Genomic DNA, 23,516 nt, shown 5'->3' on the forward strand with positions numbered 1-23,516 from the left:
AAATTTTTTTATTTATAAAAAAAAAAAATCGGGTGATGTAAAAAATGAAATGAATGGTTGAGAAACAATTATTACTCATAATCTTTTGGCCCTTATCATTGTCAGAATTTGGCGGAACGACGCAGCTTCACTGGTACTCACTCACTCCCTCACAAACTCAGATACCATGGCCGAGTTTTCCATCAATGACGATTCCCATTCCAGGTTCCTCCTTTTTTCTCTGTTTTCTTTCTCTTACATATATGCCCATGCTTTTGATTCTGAGAACCCAAAATCACTTTTTTAAATCAAGGTTTCCCAATCCTCTAATTCAGTTTTACATAACCCTTCATTCTCAAACCAATTGGTAACAAACAGCCCCCATCCGGATTATGCGGAAATTGTTGTGGTGCGTCATGGCGAAACAGCTTGGAATGCTACTGCAAAAATCCAGGTGTTTTCTCTCTCTTACCAACAGGGTTTCATGATTTCATTGAATATTGCATTTTAGGTCCTCCAAATAAATGCTTTACAAAAGAAAGTAGCATTCTGTGTGAACACTCAATTCTACACTTCTTTTGGTTCGACAGAATCAATAATAACATATGTAATTCGTGTTATTTTTATTTGTAATAAAATTGGCACAAAGTCTAATAACGTTGTTGTATTTAAAAAAGATAAAATATGGAGTGTCCTTCCTTCATGAACTGCTGTATGTGTTTATGTTAAGAATGAATCATTAAAAATCTCGCCTAAAGAGTCCTAGATCGTCCGACTGTGCTAGATCGTCAAATGTTTTATCTGCAGTTTCTATCGTATTTTGTAGATGGTCTCCATAGATCGTCTAGTCCCTACCCTTTTTGGTGAAAGTGCGCAAGAGACTTTTCAGTTTAGTAATCAGAAGAACAATTTATGTGTCTTCCTCGTTAGTGGAGGGGTATTTCACTTGTCTCAGTTATAATGATATAATTGTATAACTAGGGCCTTTGTACAATGAGTTATGACTAACATTTGAGTTGTATTTTCAGTGAGAGTTTGCTCTGAGAGAAATGATGAAGTTGTAATCTTTGAGATTAGTGAACGTAGATGAAAGTTTGTTAACACTTCAATTGAATCATGTTAATTTTTGTGTGTGATTCTTTCTTGTTCTTCCTCTCATTGCTTACCTTGTACAGTCTATTTTTCGGTTTCTCTGTCATCATTCTCTGTTTGTGTGGTACACGCCTGAGCTAATTCCTTACAGTTTCTCACTTACTTCAATATGGATTTTGGTGATGTTAAGTGTTCACTTGATTTAAGTATCTTTTTTCTATATAATTAATATAATTTGTAAAATATTTATTAAATTCATTAGTGTATTCATTACATACCATCTGTGGTACTATTTTCGGATGACTATTTGGGTTGGGAAGTACTTCAATATAACATGGATGATAAAAAGACAATGTACCATCTCTACAAACACCGGCACAATATGCAGTGTTCTTCAAAATATGACTTCAAAATAAAATATGGAGTGTTCTTCCAAAAGTTACAAATTTTTGCAGTTGCAGGGAACGATCAAAGTCACATACTTAATAAATTGAAAGATAAAACTATAACTTTTAGAAGGAATCTTGCGGGTAACTTGTGGGTGTATCAGTTATTCAATAATGATGGACCTTAGAAAGGGCAATTAGAATAGCTTATAGCTTTTTAAGGCTCCTAGCCTTTCTAAATGATATTAATATCTATCATCTGTGTGTATTGATTTAAAAATATTTTTTTTACATGTGCGTTGTTTCTTATATTTAAGGTTCCTTTTTGAATTTTCTGGCCTTGGCATATTCAAATTTCAGTCATGTGTAGGGACACCTGGATGTTGAATTAAATGAAAACGGAAGAGAGCAAGCAGCTGTGGTAAGTTCCGCTTTTTGCCTTCCATTTTCAGGGAACACTTTTTAGTTTATGCTTTTGTGACCCTAATTCTTGTAAATTTTAAAATTGAGGTGGGTGATAGGCTATCCAGGGAAGCTAAGGCCTCTGTTATATATGCCTCTGACTTGCAAAGAGCTTTTGAAACAGCACAGATAATTGCATCCAAGTGCGGAGGGCTAGAGGTTTGAGCTTAAAGGCTTCTTCATGTTTCATATTATGGATTCAATTGTCACAAGTTATAAGTATAATAATTTTTCCATTTTATCATGTTTTACTCTTGAAGTTCATTGGCTTTTTTGGTTTATAGGCTTTAAAAACATTTTTTCCTTTTATCATATCTGGACTAGAGATTGACTATTGTTAGCCTTAGTTGCAGTACCTTAGGCTGTTGTGTCTCAGAATACAAAAGTGACTAACTAGAGAGATTGAGTGAAACATCATGAAGTGGAACCACTGAAATTATCAACTCTTAGTGGGTTGGGATCCCACATGAGTAGAGATATGGCCAATGTAGTGTTTATAAGGTTTTGAACAGTTCTTATCTTATAAACTGATTTTGTGGGATTATGTAAAGCTCTAACCCAAATTCTAATAACTATGCTTGAAGTGATCTTGCTGTTTCTTAGTAACTACGAAGTACACAGACATGAGTTATTCTTTTTCCTTACATAGAGTTGACGTTATTGGGTTGAGATAAAGGGATTTCAGTTCTCTAAAATGATAAAGTAAGGCCTCTTCACCCTTGATTTGAAGTGGATTAAATTTGTGTTGTACTTTAGTTCAAATTTAACCCTTATTTTTTCACTTTACACATTTTCTAACATCAAAAGAATTAAATCCTAGATAGTAAAGAGAAGGAAAAGAGGACATGTCTGAATAATTGAATTCTTGACTAAATTCCGTTTTTTTCTTCTATTTACTAGTTCTAGTGTTAATCAGTTTTTTACTTTACTCATTTCATACTTGTGATCACCTATTCTTTTTCCTAGATCCTAACATTATTTTCCTTTGGTTGAAATTCTAGGTTGTCAAGGATTCTGACCTACGGGAACGACACCTGGGGGATCTTCAAGGCCATCTTTATCATGAAATAGCAAAAACTAGTCCCATAGCTTACAAGGCTTTTATTTCTAAGAATGAAGATGAAGAAATACCAGTAAGTTTCACAGAAACCATCTTGTATGCATGGAATTCCTAATAATGCAGTATATACATTCCTGAAGCTCAGTTGGTCATTTCTTTAGAATTTGGAAGATGAGTATAACTGATGGTTCCTTGAAATTGCATATCTTTGCCTGTATATGGAGCTTCAACATGCAGCTGAAAGATACCATAACGTATGGCAATATATAATAAGAATGAGAGATTCTTGGTTAGAGAACACAAACTATGGTTGCTTTAAGAATTGTTTGATCATCATCCATTTAAAAAACTCTAGATATACAAAGAGCAAATTGATAGGCTATGCTTGCAAATCTTGGGATAGGTTTTGATGTCTGTCTTGCTCGGTTATCTATGTTTCACTTGTCTTTTATCGTTACTAAATATTTGCAAATGTCTTGCATGTATCTTGGTATTGCCTTTTATTAGATACATTAGATATCTTATCATATATCTTCTATCTTTTGTTTATCTATTATTATTTCTTCTCTATCATTATTTATAATTTGGGCTTAGCCTGTATTCTCTTGATTATATACAGTACTTTATGCATATTTTTTACATAAGGGAGATTGCTCTTGTACCTATTTTTCACTATATTGAACATAGTATTAGAGTCATGGATAAGAACCTATCCTGGTGAGGCTTGCTGTTTGTTTGTCCTACCGTGTCACCCTAGGAAATTTATTATTTGTTAGGCCTATGTGCCACCTATTATTGGGCCACTTATTTGATATATACAATTTATATACTTCGGAGGGAGAGTGTTATTAGATATATTAGATATCTTATTATTTATCTTTTATCTTTTGTTTATATGTTATTATTTCTTCTCAATCATTATTTGTAATTTGGGCTTAGTTTGTATTTTTTTTATTATAAATACAGAATCTTATGTGTATTTTCTACACAAGGGAGATTACTCTTATACCTATTTTTCACTATATTCAATACCTTTCATTATAAAAGGGCTTCTGATGGTGTCATGACCTCATTTATGATTAAAGAGAGAATTGAGATTATATAAAATAAAGGTTATGTGTGTGATTTTGGTTCAGTTTATTTTGAAGAAATAATCACTTATTTTTATAAACTCTCCAAGAGAGCTTTTGAAAAATAAGTGATTACTTCTTTTCTAAATTAATCAGTTATCAAGCATGGGCTAGTACCTGCTACTCAATTGAGAAATGTGGATACAAACATACATGTAGGTAACAGATTCTCATGACATGATGTTTGTAATTCAATTATAAGTTTGGTTCTGTTTGTCTTCTTTTCTTAACGAAGTTTTCACACTCCCTGAGGTAGAATCACACTTTCCAGGTCAATCTTTCCTAAAGCAAAAGTTTTCTGCTGTACGCAAACTCCGTTTGACTCCTGATGCAAACAGACACCTTATGAATATACTGAATGCGTTAAATTTTGCATATACATAACATTGATCCATACAATTGTACAGGGTGGTGGAGAAAGCCTTGTTCAACTTTTTGATCGCAGCACATCTGCGTTGCTTAGAATTGGCTTAAAGCATAAAGGTAGGCCAGTGGTACATGATGTCATAGCATGGAAATTATGTCTTTTGTGATTAATAGTTGGTTTGATAGGAAATCATTTTTGTTCGTGCAATAATCGCAGTATATTACACCCTGTTTTCCAATTGCCACCCACCCAACCTAGCCAGATTGATTTGAGATGCAATAATCTCATTCTGACACATCAATATAGCATGTTTTTTTGTAGCTATCCCTTTTCCAAGTCCATTCACTGCTACAGTAGGCTGATTTAGACTTGTTAATTGCAGGGGAGCGAGTAGTCGTTGTCACTCATGGAGGATTCATCAGAGCTCTTTACAAGAGGGCATGTCCAAACGGAAGTCCTGGGAAGGTACTCAATACAAGTGTTAGTGTTTTTCACCTGTATGGTGAGGACAAATGGACCTTAAAAGTGTGGAGTGATGTCAGTCATCTGAGCAAAACAAGATTTCTAGAGTCTGGTTTTGGGGGTGATAAAAATTCTGGTTAGAGCATTTTTTTCCCATTAAAGGCCATGATTGTTTCCCATCTTAAGTTAATAAAAGATTAGAGTAGGAGCGGAAATTGATGTATTAAACAGTGGTGCTAAATTTGATTTTTGCCCCTATTTATATTTTGTATCTTAGCTTACAATTGTTTGCTTACTATGGACATGCCTAAACTAATTAATTTTTGTGGTGGTGGTGCTTCAATCTCTATCACAGAAGGTTCTCTTGAAATCATTTCGACTGTTCAATGTAGTGAATGCAATGCTACATTTAGCATGCTAATGTTTTTATATACCGGTAACTTTTTTTTGTTGCGTTGAGTTCTTTGTTTGCATTTGAAATATTACCTGTTTCTTACGTTCACGAGTTTTTATAATTATATACTCTTTAAAGGGTTCAAATGGGTTAAGAGAAAGAGGATTTCTAAATTATCATTAGTTTTAGTTGTATTCAGATTTTATTTTATTTTTTTTGGATGGCACATTATTGTCCAGATAAAGACTAAAGACCTAAAGAATTTTGTGACTCGAATTTGTAATATAATTTATGTAAGCCAAAAATACGATTTTGTGGAAAGATTCAAAGTATAAATTATGGTTTTCAACACAGCATGTATTTAATAGAAAAGCAGTAAAAATTCAATAATCGTGACGGAGAAAAATGTCATTTAACCTAACTATTTTTTTAGTATAAAGATTTCCTTCTTATCCAATTCTAATAAATACTTGCCGTTATTGATATTAATACTGTATTGAAGTGCTTTTGTATCCGTTTAAAAATTCACATATGGAAAACAGAAAAGTTTTATGCAGTTACGACTAGATGGATGAAATAAACTAGTAAAAGCATGACAAATTACTAGTATTCCTAACTTCTCACATTACATCCTTAATTTTATATTTTCTTTCATTCTGGACAAAGCTCCCTACAAAATCATCTTCCCGTATTAAAAAAAAATATTTAACTATTGTATGAACTGAAAATTAGAGTATGAAAATATGTCCCAACACCCCTTTTAATACTGAGAAGAAGAATAATAATAATGTAAAACAGTTTTACATTTTGAATTATCCTTTCCATAATCAAAAGAGTATTATTGGTTTCAGTTTATTTGGAGTGAAAAACAAATTAAAAAAGTGCCGCTTTCAACCAAAAAGAAAAACGTCAAGCACTCGCTGCCAAATTGATAGAAACAATACATATATTTTCGGCTTCTTCATTGTCCTAGAAAAAAAAAAAAAAAAAAAAAACTCCTTTTACCTTAATCTATAGTAAGGACGGTAGTTCACGAGAAATAAACTCTATGAATTTCGTCATCAGATACGCAAGCTCTTTCACATAAAAGCTTTTCGCAAATAAAATTATTTTGCAGCATTTCGCTGTCCACTTTCTTCAGCATGTGGTAAGTACGTGAAGCATTAATTCTTTTCATATTTTCCTCTCATTTCACATTATTTTCTTCTCAAAATAATTGTTCAATTCATAAAGCTGCACTTTTAATAAAATAATTTGATAGACTAAGACTTGGAAAGATAAAGAGAATAAAAGTGATTATATGGACTTAACAAATTTCATCAACTCTAATCCCACACTTAAGGATTTTCTAAGTTAGTCATAGATAAATTAATATAAGAGATAAGAATATATTTTTAACTCAAAATCTAAGTACTGAAAAGGTATGCCTATTTTGGCAAGTTGATCTTATCTAACTACTGTTGTACACGAAGAAAGATAAAACACAAAAATTAAGGCCAAAAACTTAGTCTATCAGACATTTATCCAAAAAAACCTATAAATAAAAGAGCTTTCAAATGAAGAATAAAGAGAATATCATACAACGAAATATTCATCCTAAGAAATGTTCAAAAAGAAAAGAAAAGAAAAGGTTCAAGAAAAAGAATACATCTGAACAGAAAAATAAAAGAAGAGAAGAAAAAAAAGAAAGAAATACTCTCGAGCTTCATTGTTATATTGCTCACTGATTGTAAGAAAGAGAGAAATAGAAAAGAGAAAAACGCCTGCAAGTGTTTAGACTGCATTATAATGTAATTACATCCTCTCTGCGAGAGTAATAATTTAAACAACTTGTAAGCGGTCTTTGGTTGCAATTTTAAAGAGAATTAAAACACTTGTTGAACTCGGTTGAGTTAAAGGAAATCTAGGCAAGGTTGCTTAGTACCAGGAGTGTCGCGAATACTCATCCAGTCTAGGGTAACACGTGGTTATTCACTAACTAAGACTAGGAGTGGTGAGAATACTCGTCCAAACTAGGGTAACAAGTGGTTATTCACGGACTAAGACTAGGACTGGTAGAATACTCATCCAGTCTAGGGTAACATGAAGTTATTCGCTGACTGAGACCAGGAGTGGTGCGAATACTCAGTTGTAATCTTGTTGAAGATTATAGTGGAACCCTCTACAGAGGAGACTAGACATAACTCAGCTAGAATGAACCAATATAAAATATATGTGCATTCATTTCTTCTCTTGACTAGACGCTTCTCTTACAAAACTTGTAGTTGTGTTTTTATTTCTAAATACAAGAATCTTCCAAGCTAAATGATTACTCTTCAACAAAAGAAGTTCTTACAAACTTTACGGTATATATTCTGAATAGCACGACAAAAACAATTTTTGTTATAATCTTTTATTAGGTAGAGCATCTAAGCATTTAAAAGAAAAATACAAAACTCGACGTGTTATATTAGAAGGGTTGCAAAAATAATTTTTCCATTAATACTATTCAACCCCTTCTAGTATTTTTCAGGTATTTCGTGTGCTACAACAACAATGGGAGAACCAAACAAAAAGGCTAGTCACAATGTAGAGCTCAGCGAGAAGAGAAAAAAATATTCACTTTTTCAATGGTTGGTCACTGCAACATTGATTACAGGAAGAGTCAGTTAGAGACTAGAAACAAATATATAAGGAAGAAAACGAGAAAGAACCAGCATGAACCTAAATGTGAGTGCTTTCAAACCAAATTGAGGAAGAACAACGGAAGAAAAAACTACTCTTTTTTCTGGTAGGTCACTACAACATTGATATAAAGAAAAGTCCATTAGAGGCTAAAAACTAACATAGTAGAAATGAAACGATATGAATCAGCACAAACTCGAACGTGGATGTTTCGAAACCAAAATAAAGAAGAACAAAGGAATGAAAAAATTCTCTCTTTTGCGACAAAGGAGGAAAAAACGAGTTCTACAACGACGAGAGACAATGTTTGCTTTTGCAAGCAAGTAAACAATGAAATAAATAACCATATTCAAGAATGTATATATAAATCACTGTTGAGATAAAATCGTAACATATTCCAATATAGGCTAGAATTTCTTAGAATAATTATTTTTTATTTGCCCAAGTCAAATCATATATTTGTACTAATGATACACTTTTTCTTATGTTGATGGAAAAAAGGTATAAAGAAATGAAATCTTAAAATGAATACTGAGAAGGAATTATCTCCATTGCACTTTCATTTTCTCCTTTATTGACATCTCAAATATATATATGTTGTCAGTTTTGAGTTGTCTAATGTGGGGTAAATGAAGAGGAAAAGAGAGAGAGTGCGAGGAAATGAATGTATTTATTATTAAGTTTGTTTCATGGTACATGTGTTGTTGGGCAGTGGGAGAGTGCGGTGCGGTGCTTGATTGGTGGCCATTGATATAGCTTGCAATTACCTGCTTCATGTTTTCAATTTCTATTAAACATTTCTTAGTTGGATCTAAACACTGAAATTTCCATTAAGTTCAACAATGAAAATATTTAGTATTTATTATTTTGTTTAGCAAGATTTTTCTTTAGGCTTTAATAAGGAGAATAGTGTTGAAATAGGGGAAACAAAAGTACAACAATACCATAATGGTGGTACTTGTGAGGATGGCAAGTAGTTAATGGTCATTAGATAAGGAAACATGTTGAAGACAGGTACAAATAGTAACTATTTGTTATTTGTTCTAACTAAAAAACTTTGTGTCTTAGAAAATAAATTGGTGTTATGTATGGATAATTTTGTTTTATTTTTTTGAAAATTTTGAATAATACTATTTAAAATGAATTATTTGGAATATAAAATTAAATGAAAAATTAATTTTAAAATACAATCTAAATGAAATTGTGTAATAAAATATTAATACAAATAAAGTTATTTAAAAAAAACATTCAAGTAAATTACATTACAAAGATATACATTTAAATAGAAATATTTTTTAAGAAAAAAATTTAATTTTATAAGTCTAAATAAAAATTAGAAATAAAAAAAGCGTTAAATAATTATATAATTATTAACATTTTCTTATTAATAACTTTAAGAGATAAATATATTTTTTTCCTTGAAGTATTATGTAAAATTATAAATGATTCTGAGTCAAAAAAAATATGCGGTGACACGTGTTATTTTCTTTATTTTTTAAATGAAATAATTGTTGGCAAAAGAGAAGATGATGAAGATCATGATATTTTGATAATGATAAAAATAAGTCTAATAATTTAAGCATGCAAAAAAGTTATTAAAAGATTTGCAATTTAATATGTTTAGAAATTAAAGCTTTGGTAATAAGTCTTATTATGAATAAAATGTATGTAATACTTAGTTTAGAAAGTTATAAAGAAGCTTGCACAATATTACTTAGGAAAGTTTTAAATATTTCAAAAATATCATGTGATAATTGATTAGTTATAGTGGTAATCGATTATTCAAATTAATTCAAATGTTTTGAAAAAGTCCATGTGATAATCAATTATCACTTCTGGTAATCAATTATCACAGAGAAAATAATTTTTAGAAAAAATTCTATGATAATCGATTATCACATCGATAAAAAGTTTTTTGAAAAGTTTATGTAATGAATGATTATCACTTGAGATAATTGATTAATCAATTATCAACTGTAGTTGTGATTCGACTCTTCAGTTTCTTGATCTAATTTTTGAAAATAAAAGTCTATATATTTTAGCTACACGTAGTTTTGCAAAGAACTTTTCACTTAGAGGTTTAGAGTTGTGGCTATTAAAAAAACTTTCTGTGTTTGTGAAAAGAGACTTTAAAAACCTAGTATGGATATAACGATAATTTGCACAAGTGGATTTTTGGGTGATTCAGTGTTATTGTCATTGCTAGGAGAAGATGTTCATCCTTTGTGTGATTCAAAGGAGCTGTTCATTCCTTGTGAATTCAAGAAAAGTATTTCTTCATGTCTTGTGTGATTCAAGAAGAGGTGTCTTCATTCTTTGTGAGATCAAAGCAAGTGTTTTATAAATCTAAACTATCTTCTCTAATATTATAAGTTCTAGTTTATTTTTAGTGATTGGTTAATCTTTATTTAAAGAGATTAACTAGTGGACGTATAGTTTATTTTTAGTGATTGCAAATCTCTCTTTCGTTCTTTCCTTATACTCTTTATTTGTCATTTTAAAAGGAATTAAGTTTAATTGTAAAGACAAATTATAAAAAAGGATTTTAAAAAAAAAACACAATTTTATTAAAGAAACCAATTCACTCTTCTTGATTTTTCTCAAACATAATTATTTCGTTACGCAATTCTAACAATAATTAAGAAAAAAAAAAGATAGATTGGTTATTAAAAAAAACCTGTTTCATTATGACTTTAATCTTCCTTCTCCTTTTGTTTCCATCATCTTTAACCTTCATTCATCTTCACTCAAGGTTCAACATCCACCTTGATTGAGAAAACAAAACCTCCATTGCCATCGTCATCTCTATATTTCATCATCAACTCACGCTACATCTCATCGCCATCTTCCAACCTTCATCACATTTCATCATTTTCTTCACTAATTTTCCTCCAAAAATATTCCAACACATGTAATAATGAATTGATTGTTTATTATTTTGTCACTTTATTTTGTTTCATTTAATTTAAGCGAAGAGGCAAGTCTTCTAGGTCGAGAGAGTATTATCCATTACTTTTGAAGAAAGAGAGAAAATTGGTTGACACCATATTCACCAATTTGTCTCAATAAAGTCACGATTTCCACTTCATTCATTGAATCAAGTTAAAGTTTTGATAATAAGTTCATAACATACAGTTCTTTATTTTAACTATTGAAATCGTCAATCGAATATAGTTAGAAAAATTAGTTTTGATTGTTGCTTTATTATAATCTTTTCTTATTGTTCATATTCGATAGTTTACTATGATATATTGACTAATTGTAAACATTTATTTGTACTTTTCTTTTCGTAATTATATTTCTTTAGTGGAATTTGATATTGACTAGTTTATGTGCATGAGTTTTTAGGTTTTTACGTTTTATATTAAGAGGTATTTTTGTTGCCTTTAGTAATTATTACTACTATTTTCTATTATTGTTCCCAGAATACAAAATTTTACAAGTTTGGAAAAATTATTTTCACACTATAGATTTTTTTTAGTGTGTTGCTATTCTCCATCAATTACTTTTTCTATTAACTAATGATGACACTAAATATAGTAAAAATAATAAAATTAAAATTGAGTTAAAAATTATTTAGTTTCACTTTGGTTAAAAATATTTAAAAGCTTGAAAATAGAGCCAACCCATTAATAATTAAGTATTAAGTTTATTAGAATCTGATAACCCTAAAATTATATCTATCAATATAAAATTGTCAGCTTCATTCATTTGTAAACATAATATCAACTAGTTTTGTTGAGGGGTTCACCAATTTCAAATCAATTTAGAAACTAATATGACTTATTAGTATATGGAGAATTTAAAGCAAGAACTTTTTTTTTTATTGAACCACAAATACAAACTAAATTTTGTATTTTAAAATGTTGGTTTCGTACTAATACATAGAAACATTCTTTGAATTCCTTGATCATATAGCCTTCTTCTATTATTTCATGTCATTAGGGTGATTAAAGTTTAATCTAATTTTTATTTAAATATATCTAAAATAAAACTAAACCAAGAATTAAAAAAATAAACCAACATTTGTTCTAATTATTTCAAATCAAAACTCTTATTATTATATATATATCCTAATTCTTTCCCTAGAAAGTCATCTAATAACTTCATCCAATTTATTCCTTCAAATATTATGCCTTCAGAAGAATTTTGTATATACTCTTACCCTTTGGGTCACCAAACAAAAATTAAATTATATATTTTTAAATAAAATAGACAGAGCAAAACTCAACTAACTCCTACCTAAATTATTTAAATTCCTAATTCAATTTAATATCACCAAACTAAATTTAAATCAAACCAATTAAAATAACCCAATCCAACCAAACTATATTTAAATAAAAGCATGTTGAAGGTCAATTATTTCCATCTAGTATTAATAGTTTACCTATTTTTTTCACATGACCATATTTACAAAAGTCAATATAATTTCATTAAATTTACAATATTTGACAGGATATTACTTGTACAGAAATGAAGTGGGCACAAAATGACAATATCTGACTCATATGCCTCCAAATACTATATGACACTGCTCTTTCAGCTAGTCATTTTCAGCATTATCAATCATCATTATAAGCCATAAGTCAAAACTAGAAATCAAGTGCAGCAAATAACATAATCATATTCTGCAGGACTTTAGCCACTAAGTATCATAATAATCACTGCTATGGCAGTGCATAAAACCTTTTTGGGTTTCTGATATCAGTGTCAATTATCTTTCTAAATCAACGCAACAACTGTCAACATGAACATCCCTGCAAATCAACAGTGGATAAAGTGAATTGTGCTAAGCATGATTCTGAATCTGCATCTATGATATTATAATATTACTCACAATATTGTGCATTGTTTTAACAGAGGTTAATTTGTGCCAAGTGCTGATTAGAAGGTGACATGTCACTTGTTACATGCCTAACAAACATGGAAGAAATTAATTGGAGACAGTTGAAGTAGAGCTTTTGTTATAATGGAATGGTATCATTTCATATTCAACCACCATATTAATAGTCTGTTTCAAAGAACTAAAATAAATGGTGTAATTCATAGAAACAGCTATTGAAAAAAGAAATGATCAAGTTCTGACTAAGTTGGTCATCAAGTACTGATACACAAGGGTCAGATTCGTGTGCTGTGTTTGCTTTATCCCTTTGAAAAATCAATATTCAAAGTGTAAAGTAAAAATGAAATTGCAGAGACATGTTTACGTGGGGAACTGAATTATGGTGATGCCATAGTTAGTGGGTAGCAGGAGAATTCACAGTGAACTTTCAACTTTCAACTGAGTCTGTGATCAAGTTTCAATTCAAAACAAAGCAAAAAATAACAATAATGGTAATAATATATATATATATACACACCGATTCTTATATATATTCAAAGTTTGGATAGTGACAGTGAGAGTCTAAGGATTCTTCTGTTTACCGTTTCTGATAAAAAGAATGAACCATTCCATATGCAATATCTGACAACAAAAGTATAAATAAATTCCATCATCAAAGAAAGGGCTTTCTCATTCTTTATCTTTATCTTCAGTACATTCATTTATGTGTTATACTGATCAGATAATCAAATTTCAAGTTTGCTTTGGTTCAAGAGTATGTTCAAATTTCTGCAATCCTCCAACAAGATGTGACCAACACACTTTTTGCTTTATAAATAAATATATAATAAAAGCTTTTAGTATAATAAATCTGCAAAAATATACAGCGAGAGTACTGTGTTATCTATTCACTTTTTTTTTCAAATTATTCTCATTTAAATTTAACTGTTTTGTTAAATTTAATTATTTTTAAATTAAATAAATAAAACTTATATATAAAATAAATAAAAATGATTTATAATTAAATTAAGAAAATATTTATATTTATTTTTATAATTTTAATTTCATTATTTTTTATTATTATAAAAAAGATAATACATATACGTATAATTCATGTGTTTTTACTAATATTATATAATGTTAGTACCTTAAACAAAACTCTTAAAACTTGTAATTAAATGTTATTTATTTTAAAATGAATATTGGAAGATTAAAAATAATTATTTTAAATCCTAGGGGTAAAAATTAAAGGAATATTTTATAATTAATAAAACCAAATTTGACATATATTTCATAAGACTACCATATATATATATATATATATATATATATATATATATATATATATATTATATATATATATATATATTATATTATATATATATATATATATTATATATATATATATATATATATATTATATTTTGCATAAAATTATTAAATATATAATAAATTTATGTAAGAAAAAAGAAAAAGAAGGAGAAAGTATGTGAGTGTGACAGTGTGGGGTTGGAGCTCACAGTTGGGTGAAAAGGAAAAGGCAAGAGAGAGATGACAAGGGACACATGTCCTTAACATTCCATTTCACGTGCCTTACTCACAATTGGATAGTCTCACATTAATTTCTCATGCATTATTAAAATTTTAATATAATAATAATAATTGTACTATATTTTAATGACCGACCGGCTAAAGAGAATCTGGGACCAAAACACGTAATCGACCTAAGAAGAATCTGGAACTAAAACAGGTAATCGACCTAAGAAGAATTCGGGGCCAAAACAGACACCGATCGATGGTTAGATAAACATCAATCAGAAAAGGTAAAAGTCATTAATGACCAATTAATATGTTCAGTGGTCATATTAAATGTGAATATATGCTATTTATAAGTGAAGTGATTGACCGGTCATATTACACAAGAATATGATATTAATGAACCATTAACACAAGCCTTATAAGTATACCATTGACTGACGTTCAGCTAAAAGAACCTTGAGCTATCCTAAATAAAATATATAGACATCTTTATACAACATATCTGACTTGAGCGTCGGAGTATCTTTTGCAAGTCCACTACCCATCGGAGAATTGTGTTCTCAAAAGGGAACGATCCAGAAAGAGCAGAGAAGAAAGATCAACCGACCATCGAACTAAATCTCGCCGAAACAATAATCAAAACAATTATTTCTTTAAAACTTTTATATATTAATGTTTAAACTCCTTACCTTTTATTACCATCAACCTTTGTACTTTCTAGTATGATTGTAAAATAAATCATGTATTGGAACAAACATAACAAAAAAATCTTAAATATATTTTTGTTCATTATAATTTTTCAAAAATTTATTATCGAAATTTTTAAAAATTCTAAATATATATAGAAAAAAAAAAGCTGTGTTGATTTTATTTAACCAAATGAACGAAACACATTCAGCTTTCTAAAAGCAAAATCTATGTTTTTGAATTAGATTACCATTACTTGTGGACAAAGCATATCTAGGTGACTATAGCATTTAATTACTTTGCATTCCCTTCATTTTCAACAAATCTTGCCACTATGTATTAATTTTATTTTGTTTAATTAACTTTTAATATGGATCAATTATTGTGGCATACATCCATTCTCTTTCGGTTTGATAAAATAAATAATTAAAACTTACATAAAGACAAACAAATATTCAAATGATTAACGGATAATGACATAAGACGACAATGAGTTTTCTTTGTCTCCTCTACACCACACCATAAAAAGAATTAGGACTACTTTGTCTTCTTATTGTATCAAACAGGGAGTTATTTTTCCAGTGATAAAAAGAAAAAAATCCACTCTAATTTAGTTTTATTTTTTGTAAAAGACAACATTATATCCAAATTATCGGTTGTTATTAGTCTATTATTATCATGTATGTAGATAATCATAATAAATTATCGGTTGTTACTTCATTTATTTTTAACCGTCTTGTTTTTTATTCTTAGTTTTTATATATAATTTTTGTAATGTAAAAGTGAAAAAAAATATTGTATTTTCAATTTCTTGAAGAGGATATTAGTAAAAGTAACACAATTTGACAAATAATAAAGAAAACAAAGGTATTTTGACTTTTGGGTTGCTTTTTTCCTTTGGATACACGCCACTCCTTACCTAATAAGGTCATTTAGAAATTAAATTAAAAGATTAAAAAAAAATGAAAGATTCTTTTTAGGATTTATCTTTTCTGTTTCTGAAAAGTGACTTCAATTTACGTACCACAATAATAGTATTAATTATCATTTATTGAAATTCACCAATACTTTTTCGTCAATTAATATTAACCAGAGTCAAATTAATAGTTGTTGACCGTGCCAAAGGTTGAACCATCAACACTATGCATGTTAGTATGGTTTTTATGATAGCAGGTGCGTTTACTTTTACACTAACTTTTTTAAATGCTTATTTATGTATACTTTCTTTTATAATATATACTAAGTAGTTTTTTTTTTTAAAAATTTGTTGAGAAGAAATTCTAATATTATCAGTTACAAATTAAGATAGGTTTAACTTCATCTTCAACACAAGATGTTGATCATTTTTTTTTTGTCTTTCATAGTCAACAACAATTCACTTGCATCACCCTTAGCAGTGTCACTAAGCTTCTATTATCAAATTACCTCACTTGAAAATTTCAAGTTGAAGCTCTTCTTGATAGCTATGATCTTCTCAAATATCCAGATGGATCATTTCCTGCGCCGCCAATGACAATCTCTACTACAAGTTATACCTCCAACTTCGAATTCTGCTTATCAAACCTGACGTCGACAGGATCGTCTTATATACGGTGCTCTCCTCACCACTCTCTCTCCTGAAGTAACATCCTTGGTGTCTCAAACAACGACATCACATGATCTCTGGACTCTTCTCCAGCGCACCTATGCCAAGATATCTCGCAGCCACCTCAAGCAGTTAAAGGAGCGTTTCCACTCGGCGTCCAAAGATGCAGATTGGGCGTTCCTCAACTGAAGCAAAACACAAAGACTCTCTGCTTCATCCACGGTTTGACTCATTACTTATCCAAGTTGCATATCTCTTCCAGATCGTCCAACTTGCAGGAGGATATCAATTATAATAATTAGTTTTAAATTGGATTAATTAGCCTTTATTTCCTTTATTTAATTTAATTATTAATGTTAAATATCAATTATTATAATTGATATTATAATAATTGATATTAAATTGTTGGAGTTTATTCTCTTTGAACTTTTACAATTAGGTTATTAATTTGTATATTTATAATATTGTAATCCAATAATAAAATGAATTCATTCTTTTTTATAGAAAGAACCTTTTCTTCAAATAATTTCACATATCAAAGAATTTATCCATACAAATCAAGCATATATATTGGTTATTTGAATTAAGAACGTATAATGAATAATACATGTGTATTTAAATTTGAATGATATATACTAAATACAAAATGTTATCATTTTTAGCTGCATAAATTTCCAGTCTCTCGAATAAAGTTTTTTTTTTTTGTCAAAATTTTAAATTTTAAGAAACATAGTAAATTAAAAGTGGTCATATAAACAAAATTTCTAACTACGCTTAAATCAAGGGATGAAAGTTGTTTTTTTCCTTCAAACTGCAGCTTCCAAAAGATCAATTTTAGAATTACAAGAGAAAATAAAAATTATTCTAAATCTGAGAGGCTAATAATATATCTTATTTCTTTTAACAAAACTGCAAGAAAACACAGATTAAAAAAAAGTATATAATATTTTAGAAAACACTAAAAACATTTGAAGACTATTACTATTAACATGGAGTTAAAATTCAAGTAAACTCCTATCGTAAACAAAGGAATTCATTAAAATAATATTAATCTATGTGTGAATTCATTTTCAGAAATTTTGTGTGATTAAATTGATTGTCTTTCACGAATTCCAAATTCAAAGCAGAAGGAAAAAATAAAATAAAATGAATGAAATTAGTGGCAGTAGTTTCACTCAATCCTTTCCACATGGATGTTACACAGTGGACCATTCAATGTTCCCACATGCTCTCTTTCTTCCACCTTCTTCAACTTCAACCCTTCCCTAATCCTATCACTCAAATAAAATGTCTTAAATGTATTACTTCAGATCTTTAATCAATATTTCTATGCCACTTGTATTCTACATTTATATATATATTTTATAAATTAAATATTTTCTTAATAAATATCAATAGAATATTTTAAAATATAAAATATATATATATATATATATATGTGACCTGATTGACTGCATGATAGGCATGTATACCTTAAAAACTAATACTGAAAATATGTAACATCATGTACTTTCTTACAATTGAAAAAAAAATAAAATTACAGAAGGTAGGCGAAGAAGAAGTTAAGAAGAATAGTTATGGATGTAAGTACGACAGTTCCCATAATAACAATAAGATACAAATTTAATTTGGTTGTTTCCGTTGGGTGCAACAGAAAAGGCGAAACTCCAGTTCTTTATTTCTTATCACTTTCCTCAGATCTCTTTCTCTTTCTTACTCATCTTCCTTTCTTCTCCCCCAAACCATTTTCATTCTTCAACTCTGTCACCAAAACAACCCAACCCAACCTTAATTCCCACAAAAACGGAACCCCATTCATTTCCGAATCTCTTTCAACTCTTCAACTTCATTCCTTTGACTTTCGGATCATATCACAATGGGTCTCTGTACTTCAAAGCCTCATGCAAATCCCACCCTCTCCTCTTCTCCCAATTCCAACACCCACTTCACAGACACCAATGCCGACCAACAATTACCGAAAAATCCTATTCCCACTCCAAAAAAATCTCCCCTTTTCCCGTTCTACACTCCGAGCCCGGCCCACCACTTTTTCTCCGGCAAGTCTCCGGCGCCACCGACTCCCCGGCGCTTCTTCAAGCCTCCCTCGCCAGCCAAGCACATTCGGGCCGTGCTGGCCCGTCGTCATGGGTCTGTTAAGCCCAACGAAGCTACCATCCCGGAAGATGAAGTGGTTGCTCTTGACAAGAACTTCGGATTCTCGAAACAGTTTGAACAAAAGTTTGAGGTTGGGGACGAGGTTGGACGAGGACACTTTGGTTATACTTGTGCTGCCAAGTTCATTAAGGGCCAACTCAGAGGCCAACACGTCGCCGTCAAGGTCATCCCTAAAGCCAAGGTTGCCACATAATCATTCTCTGTTTCTGATCTCAAATATCTGTTATAAACTGGATTTGGCTTTAACTAGTCCAAACCCATAAAGCTAGTTCATCTCCTTGTACTTTTATACGTTGCTTTGACTGTATTATTAGTCAACGTGGTGTATGTAACGATTTGAAGTGAATAATGAGTTTATTTGAATTTATTTAAGATGACAACTGCAATTGCAATTGAGGATGTGAGGAGGGAGGTGAAGATATTGAGGGCTTTGACAGGACATAAAAATCTGATTCAGTTCCACGATGCGTATGAGGATAATGACAATGTCTACATAGTAATGGAGTAGGTTGAATTAATGTGTTATTTTCTTTCTTTTGCTGCTTTCCTTTTTGTGTGGTGAGTGTTGTAACTGTTTTTTCTTGCTCTTGTGGTTTTCAGGTTGTGCGAAGGAGGGGAGCTTTTGGACAGAATATTGTCGAGGTATTTGTTACTTAAAATGTCTGTTCCTTTGGATGTGAATTGTTCGGATACTAATGGGGAAAAGGGGATGGATGAAAGTGATTAAAAAGGAAAATGTGTGATTATTTTCCTGTTTGAGAAGTTTGTTTCCGTTTGCAGAGGAGGAAAATACACGGAGGACGATGCTAAAGCTGTCATGATACAAATACTAAATGTTGTTGCGTTTTGCCATCTACAGGGTGTTGTGCATCGTGATCTCAAACCAGAGGTGAAGTGTATTTGCAATTTCTTTTTACGTTTTTAATGTGCATCATAAGATTGAATGTCATGGCCTCCCTGAAAAGGTTGGTGAAAAGAAAAGGCTGGAAATGGGTTGGTAGAGGATAACATAAGGACATGTTATCCGATATCCTACTTAGTGGAATGGTCGTGTTTAAGTTTAGTTTGGTTATTTGGCTTTGTCTTATCAAATCTTATCGAGCATGACTTCTAACGATGGGTTATTTCTGGGTCAGAATTTCTTATTCACATCAAAAGAAGAGAACTCTGAGCTGAAGGCCATTGACTTTGGATTGTCGGATTTTGTCAAACCAGGTATTTTTGGAGTCCTTTTATGCATTCTGCCTGCTTTTCAGTCAGTCCACTTCGGTTTGGGTTAAAATTATAGTTTTTCACCGCCTTACAGATGAAAGGCTTAATGACATTGTTGGTAGTGCATACTATGTGGCTCCTGAAGTTTTGCATAGAGCTTACAGTACAGAGGCTGATGTCTGGAGTGTTGGTGTGATTGCTTATATTTTACTATGTGGCAGTCGTCCATTTTGGGCACGGACTGAATCTGGGATATTCCGTGCCGTATTGAGAGCTACTCCAAGTTTTGATGAACCTCCATGGCCTTCTCTATCAGATGAGGCAAAGGATTTTGTTAAGAGACTTCTAAATAAAGATCCAAGGAAAAGAATGACTGCAGCGCAGGCATTGAGTGAGTTTCTCATCTATCACTTCAGGGTATTCATTTTTCTTGTACTCTATTATGTTCCTTACAGGTTTATACTGCAGGTCATCCATGGATTAAAAATTATAAGGACGTAAAAGTGCCTTTGGATATTCTAGTGTTCAAGCTCATGAAGACATACATGCGTTCCTCCTCTCTACGAAAAGCAGCTTTAAGAGTATGTATATTTCTGAAATTGCTTTAAAATCAGGTTGAGTTGATTGTTGCGTGAATAATCTGAGTAATCAACCAGTAGAGTTTTGTTTTGCAATTCCAACTAGGTACTCAAATTTAGTGAACTGATGAAGTTCTATTTGGAAGTTAGAAGTTAAAGATAGTAAAATATTTTGATAAGCACCCAAGTATTTGAAGAGAACTAAAAACTTGAGTACTCCACCAACAAATCGACGTCTCAACGACTTTCATTCTACGATACTTGTTAACACTTCACTCAACTTCCTCGTTAGTTAAAACCCATTATAGATAACCTTTCCTAGTGACTAAATTGGTTCTGATATCACTTGATAATCACTCAAAAGCTAGGAAACCCCAGTTGGTGAGAGGAGAGAAACAAATACTCAGTCTTCACCCAACATTCCATGGTACTTGAGATTCAAACATACCATAATACCGCAGTTCCTATAAAAACTCTACTTATACATTGTTTCTATTTATAACTGTCGAGGTAAAACTTAGACATCCATAAGATCTGATTCTCTATCCAAAATCTATATATGTAGAGTTTTCTCTTTAGACCTGCTAGGTGTGCCTTCTTGAGTATTGTTTTTTAAGTATTTTTTCTCTCTAATTATTTTCTTTGGTACTGTTCCGCGGTGTTCCTCATTCCTTTTGTTGATCAAACTTCCTGTATGCTTCCCAATAACTTACTAGCTATATATATATGGTGGGCATTGGAACAGGCTTTGTCTAAGACATTGGCTACCGAAGAGCTGCAGCATTTGAAGGAGCAGTTTGCACTTTTAGAGCCAAACAAAACTAACACCATTAGCTTGGAAAATATCAAAGCGGTTGGTTTCTTTCCGGCTCTTTTTATACACTATATTAAGAGAATGATGTTTTGAAATCTCATAATTTGAGCTGGTCAGGCCTTAACGAAAAATGCAACAGATGCCATGAAGGAATCACGCATTCCAGATTTCCTGGCATCAGTAAGTGGTTTGATTTAGCTTTGGAATGCCTCTATATATATGATTCAAATGCTATTTTGTGAATATATTGGTTGTTGATACAAATTATTCTGTGTGGAAGCTTAATGCATTGCAATATAGAAGGATGGCTTTTGATGAGTTCTGCGCAGCTGCACTCAGTGTTCATCAGCTTGAAGCACTTGACCGGTGGGACCAACATGCACGCTGTGCCTATGAACTTTTTGAAAAGGATGGAAACAGAGCTATAGTCATTGAGGAACTAGCTTCGGTATGTTTGATTTGACTGTAACTTAAAATAATTTGGATTCTTTATATGGATAATCTTACTGTATCAACTATTTTGTAAATGAAGACATCTAACAGTCTCCCCCTACTTTAGTTTGTTATGTTTTCTAGCAACATAGTATTCTCTAAATTAGTAAAGGATAAATGTAAAGCATACTATGTTGCTTTATTCTCTAAATGTTTGGGTTTGAATTTATGGACAAGCAGTTTGTTTAAGTTAGAAAACACATTTCATTTCTCTCATGTGTGGTTTTGACTGAATAATCAGGAGCTTGGGCTTGGTCCATCTGTACCTGTTCATGCTGTTCTTCACGACTGGATTAGGCACACTGATGGAAAGTTGAGCTTCCTTGGATTTGTTAAGTTATTGCATGGTCCATCTCGAAGTCTTGCAAAACCTCACTAGCATGTTTAGTGCCATGGAAAGATCCAAACGTTATAGTCATGATAATCAACCTGACCAATCAAACTGGTCCACACATCACAGTAAAGGATATCTTCCACTCAACATAAATCATCTGGGATTCTGTCCCTTGTTTTATACTGAAGCCGGAGTAAAACTTGCTTCTACAGGCATTAAATTATGTTTTCCACTGTAAAGTTGTATTATGTTTTTGTGGTTGTTGTAGATCATCTTACTCTTGATATTCTAACATGTTTTTGATTGCATTGCTTTTGAGCTGGTTCTAATATTGAGTTGCTAGCTGAAGCATCATATTAATAATTATGTCTAATAGTTTTAAAATCCTCACTGACTCAAGTATTAACACTACCTTTGCATTTTATATTTCAATTTTTAATCAGATTGAAATTCCAGATACAAAAAATGCATCGGTGACACTGTTCACTTCCAAACACGAATAAATAGTCTCTCCTAATTTTCTTTTAATTTTCAATTATTAATAAATTTTGATTAGTTTATGACATGGTGAGATTGAGTGAAAACCTTTAATACTCATTCATGACTTTTTAATATAACAGAAAAAAATAGCACTGCTTCACCTTATCACTAAAACTTAAACAAACATAATAAAAAATCAAGAGATGAAGATTGTGTTAAAAGAAATATAAACCAAAAAAATTCTATTACCCTTCCATCTTGCTAGTACGTGTCTAAAATAATAAAACTAATAATAATAATTGTATAAAAAAAACATATAATTAAATATTAAATGACAGGAATTCTGAAAATAAAAATAAAAATTAAGGATTTAATAAAATACAAAAACAAAAATTACGATTAAGTCAGAACTCATTTTACCCAATTTTGTTCTACTAAGCAATCATAATTCTAAACAAAATTATTTTTCATGAGAGAAAAAAAAAAATTATATACGGTACTGATTTGATTATGAGTTTCACAATGTGATCCATTTGGAAGGAAACAAGTAAGCAACCCATACCTAAAATTGATTGGATAAACAGTACTGTACTTTGCATGGATATGGTCCATATAGAACCCTATGCCTCTACATCACCTTTAATTCTTTATCATTATCAAAAACATGCAGTTGAAGGTTTTTTTATCAGTGAGTAAATTATGTAAGTTTTCTTCATAAAGTTACACAAAATTTATCATTTTTCATTTTTCATAAATGCTATTCGTCTAAACCTAAAATTATAAGTTTCATGCGAAATTCATA

At 30.9% G+C, this 23,516-nt stretch overlaps 2 protein-coding genes across 3 annotated transcripts; both read left to right on the top strand.

Moving 5' to 3' along the window:
• The first annotated feature begins 70 nt into the window (after positions 1 to 70).
• On the top strand, positions 71 to 5,367 carry LOC106769439 (phosphoglycerate mutase-like protein 4). Of its 2 annotated transcripts, none has more exons than XM_014655060.2 (7): positions 71 to 204; positions 358 to 433; positions 1,828 to 1,878; positions 1,968 to 2,078; positions 2,921 to 3,052; positions 4,517 to 4,592; positions 4,859 to 5,367. In XM_014655060.2, the coding sequence occupies exons 1-7, from the start codon at positions 167 to 169 to the stop codon at positions 5,077 to 5,079; spliced, it is 705 nt and encodes a 234-aa protein (XP_014510546.1). In that variant the 5' UTR covers positions 71 to 166; the 3' UTR covers positions 5,080 to 5,367. The 2 variants fall into 2 exon arrangements, with proteins under 2 accessions (XP_014510546.1, XP_022639046.1); XM_022783325.1 differs by having other exon boundaries at positions 77 to 204; positions 315 to 433.
• Positions 5,368 to 18,231: 12,864 nt separating this feature from the next.
• On the top strand, positions 18,232 to 22,563 carry LOC106769484 (CDPK-related kinase 5). Its single transcript, XM_014655124.2, has 11 exons — positions 18,232 to 18,985; positions 19,178 to 19,308; positions 19,405 to 19,446; positions 19,585 to 19,693; positions 19,941 to 20,019; positions 20,111 to 20,407; positions 20,485 to 20,597; positions 21,340 to 21,447; positions 21,526 to 21,588; positions 21,689 to 21,856; positions 22,142 to 22,563. The coding sequence occupies exons 1-11, from the start codon at positions 18,506 to 18,508 to the stop codon at positions 22,277 to 22,279; spliced, it is 1,728 nt and encodes a 575-aa protein (XP_014510610.1). The 5' UTR covers positions 18,232 to 18,505; the 3' UTR covers positions 22,280 to 22,563.
• Positions 22,564 to 23,516: the final 953 nt, after the last annotated feature.

This window comes from Vigna radiata, chromosome 7, assembly GCF_000741045.1.
Source record: "Vigna radiata var. radiata cultivar VC1973A chromosome 7, Vradiata_ver6, whole genome shotgun sequence".
NCBI classification, from domain to species: Eukaryota; Viridiplantae; Streptophyta; class Magnoliopsida; order Fabales; family Fabaceae; genus Vigna; species Vigna radiata.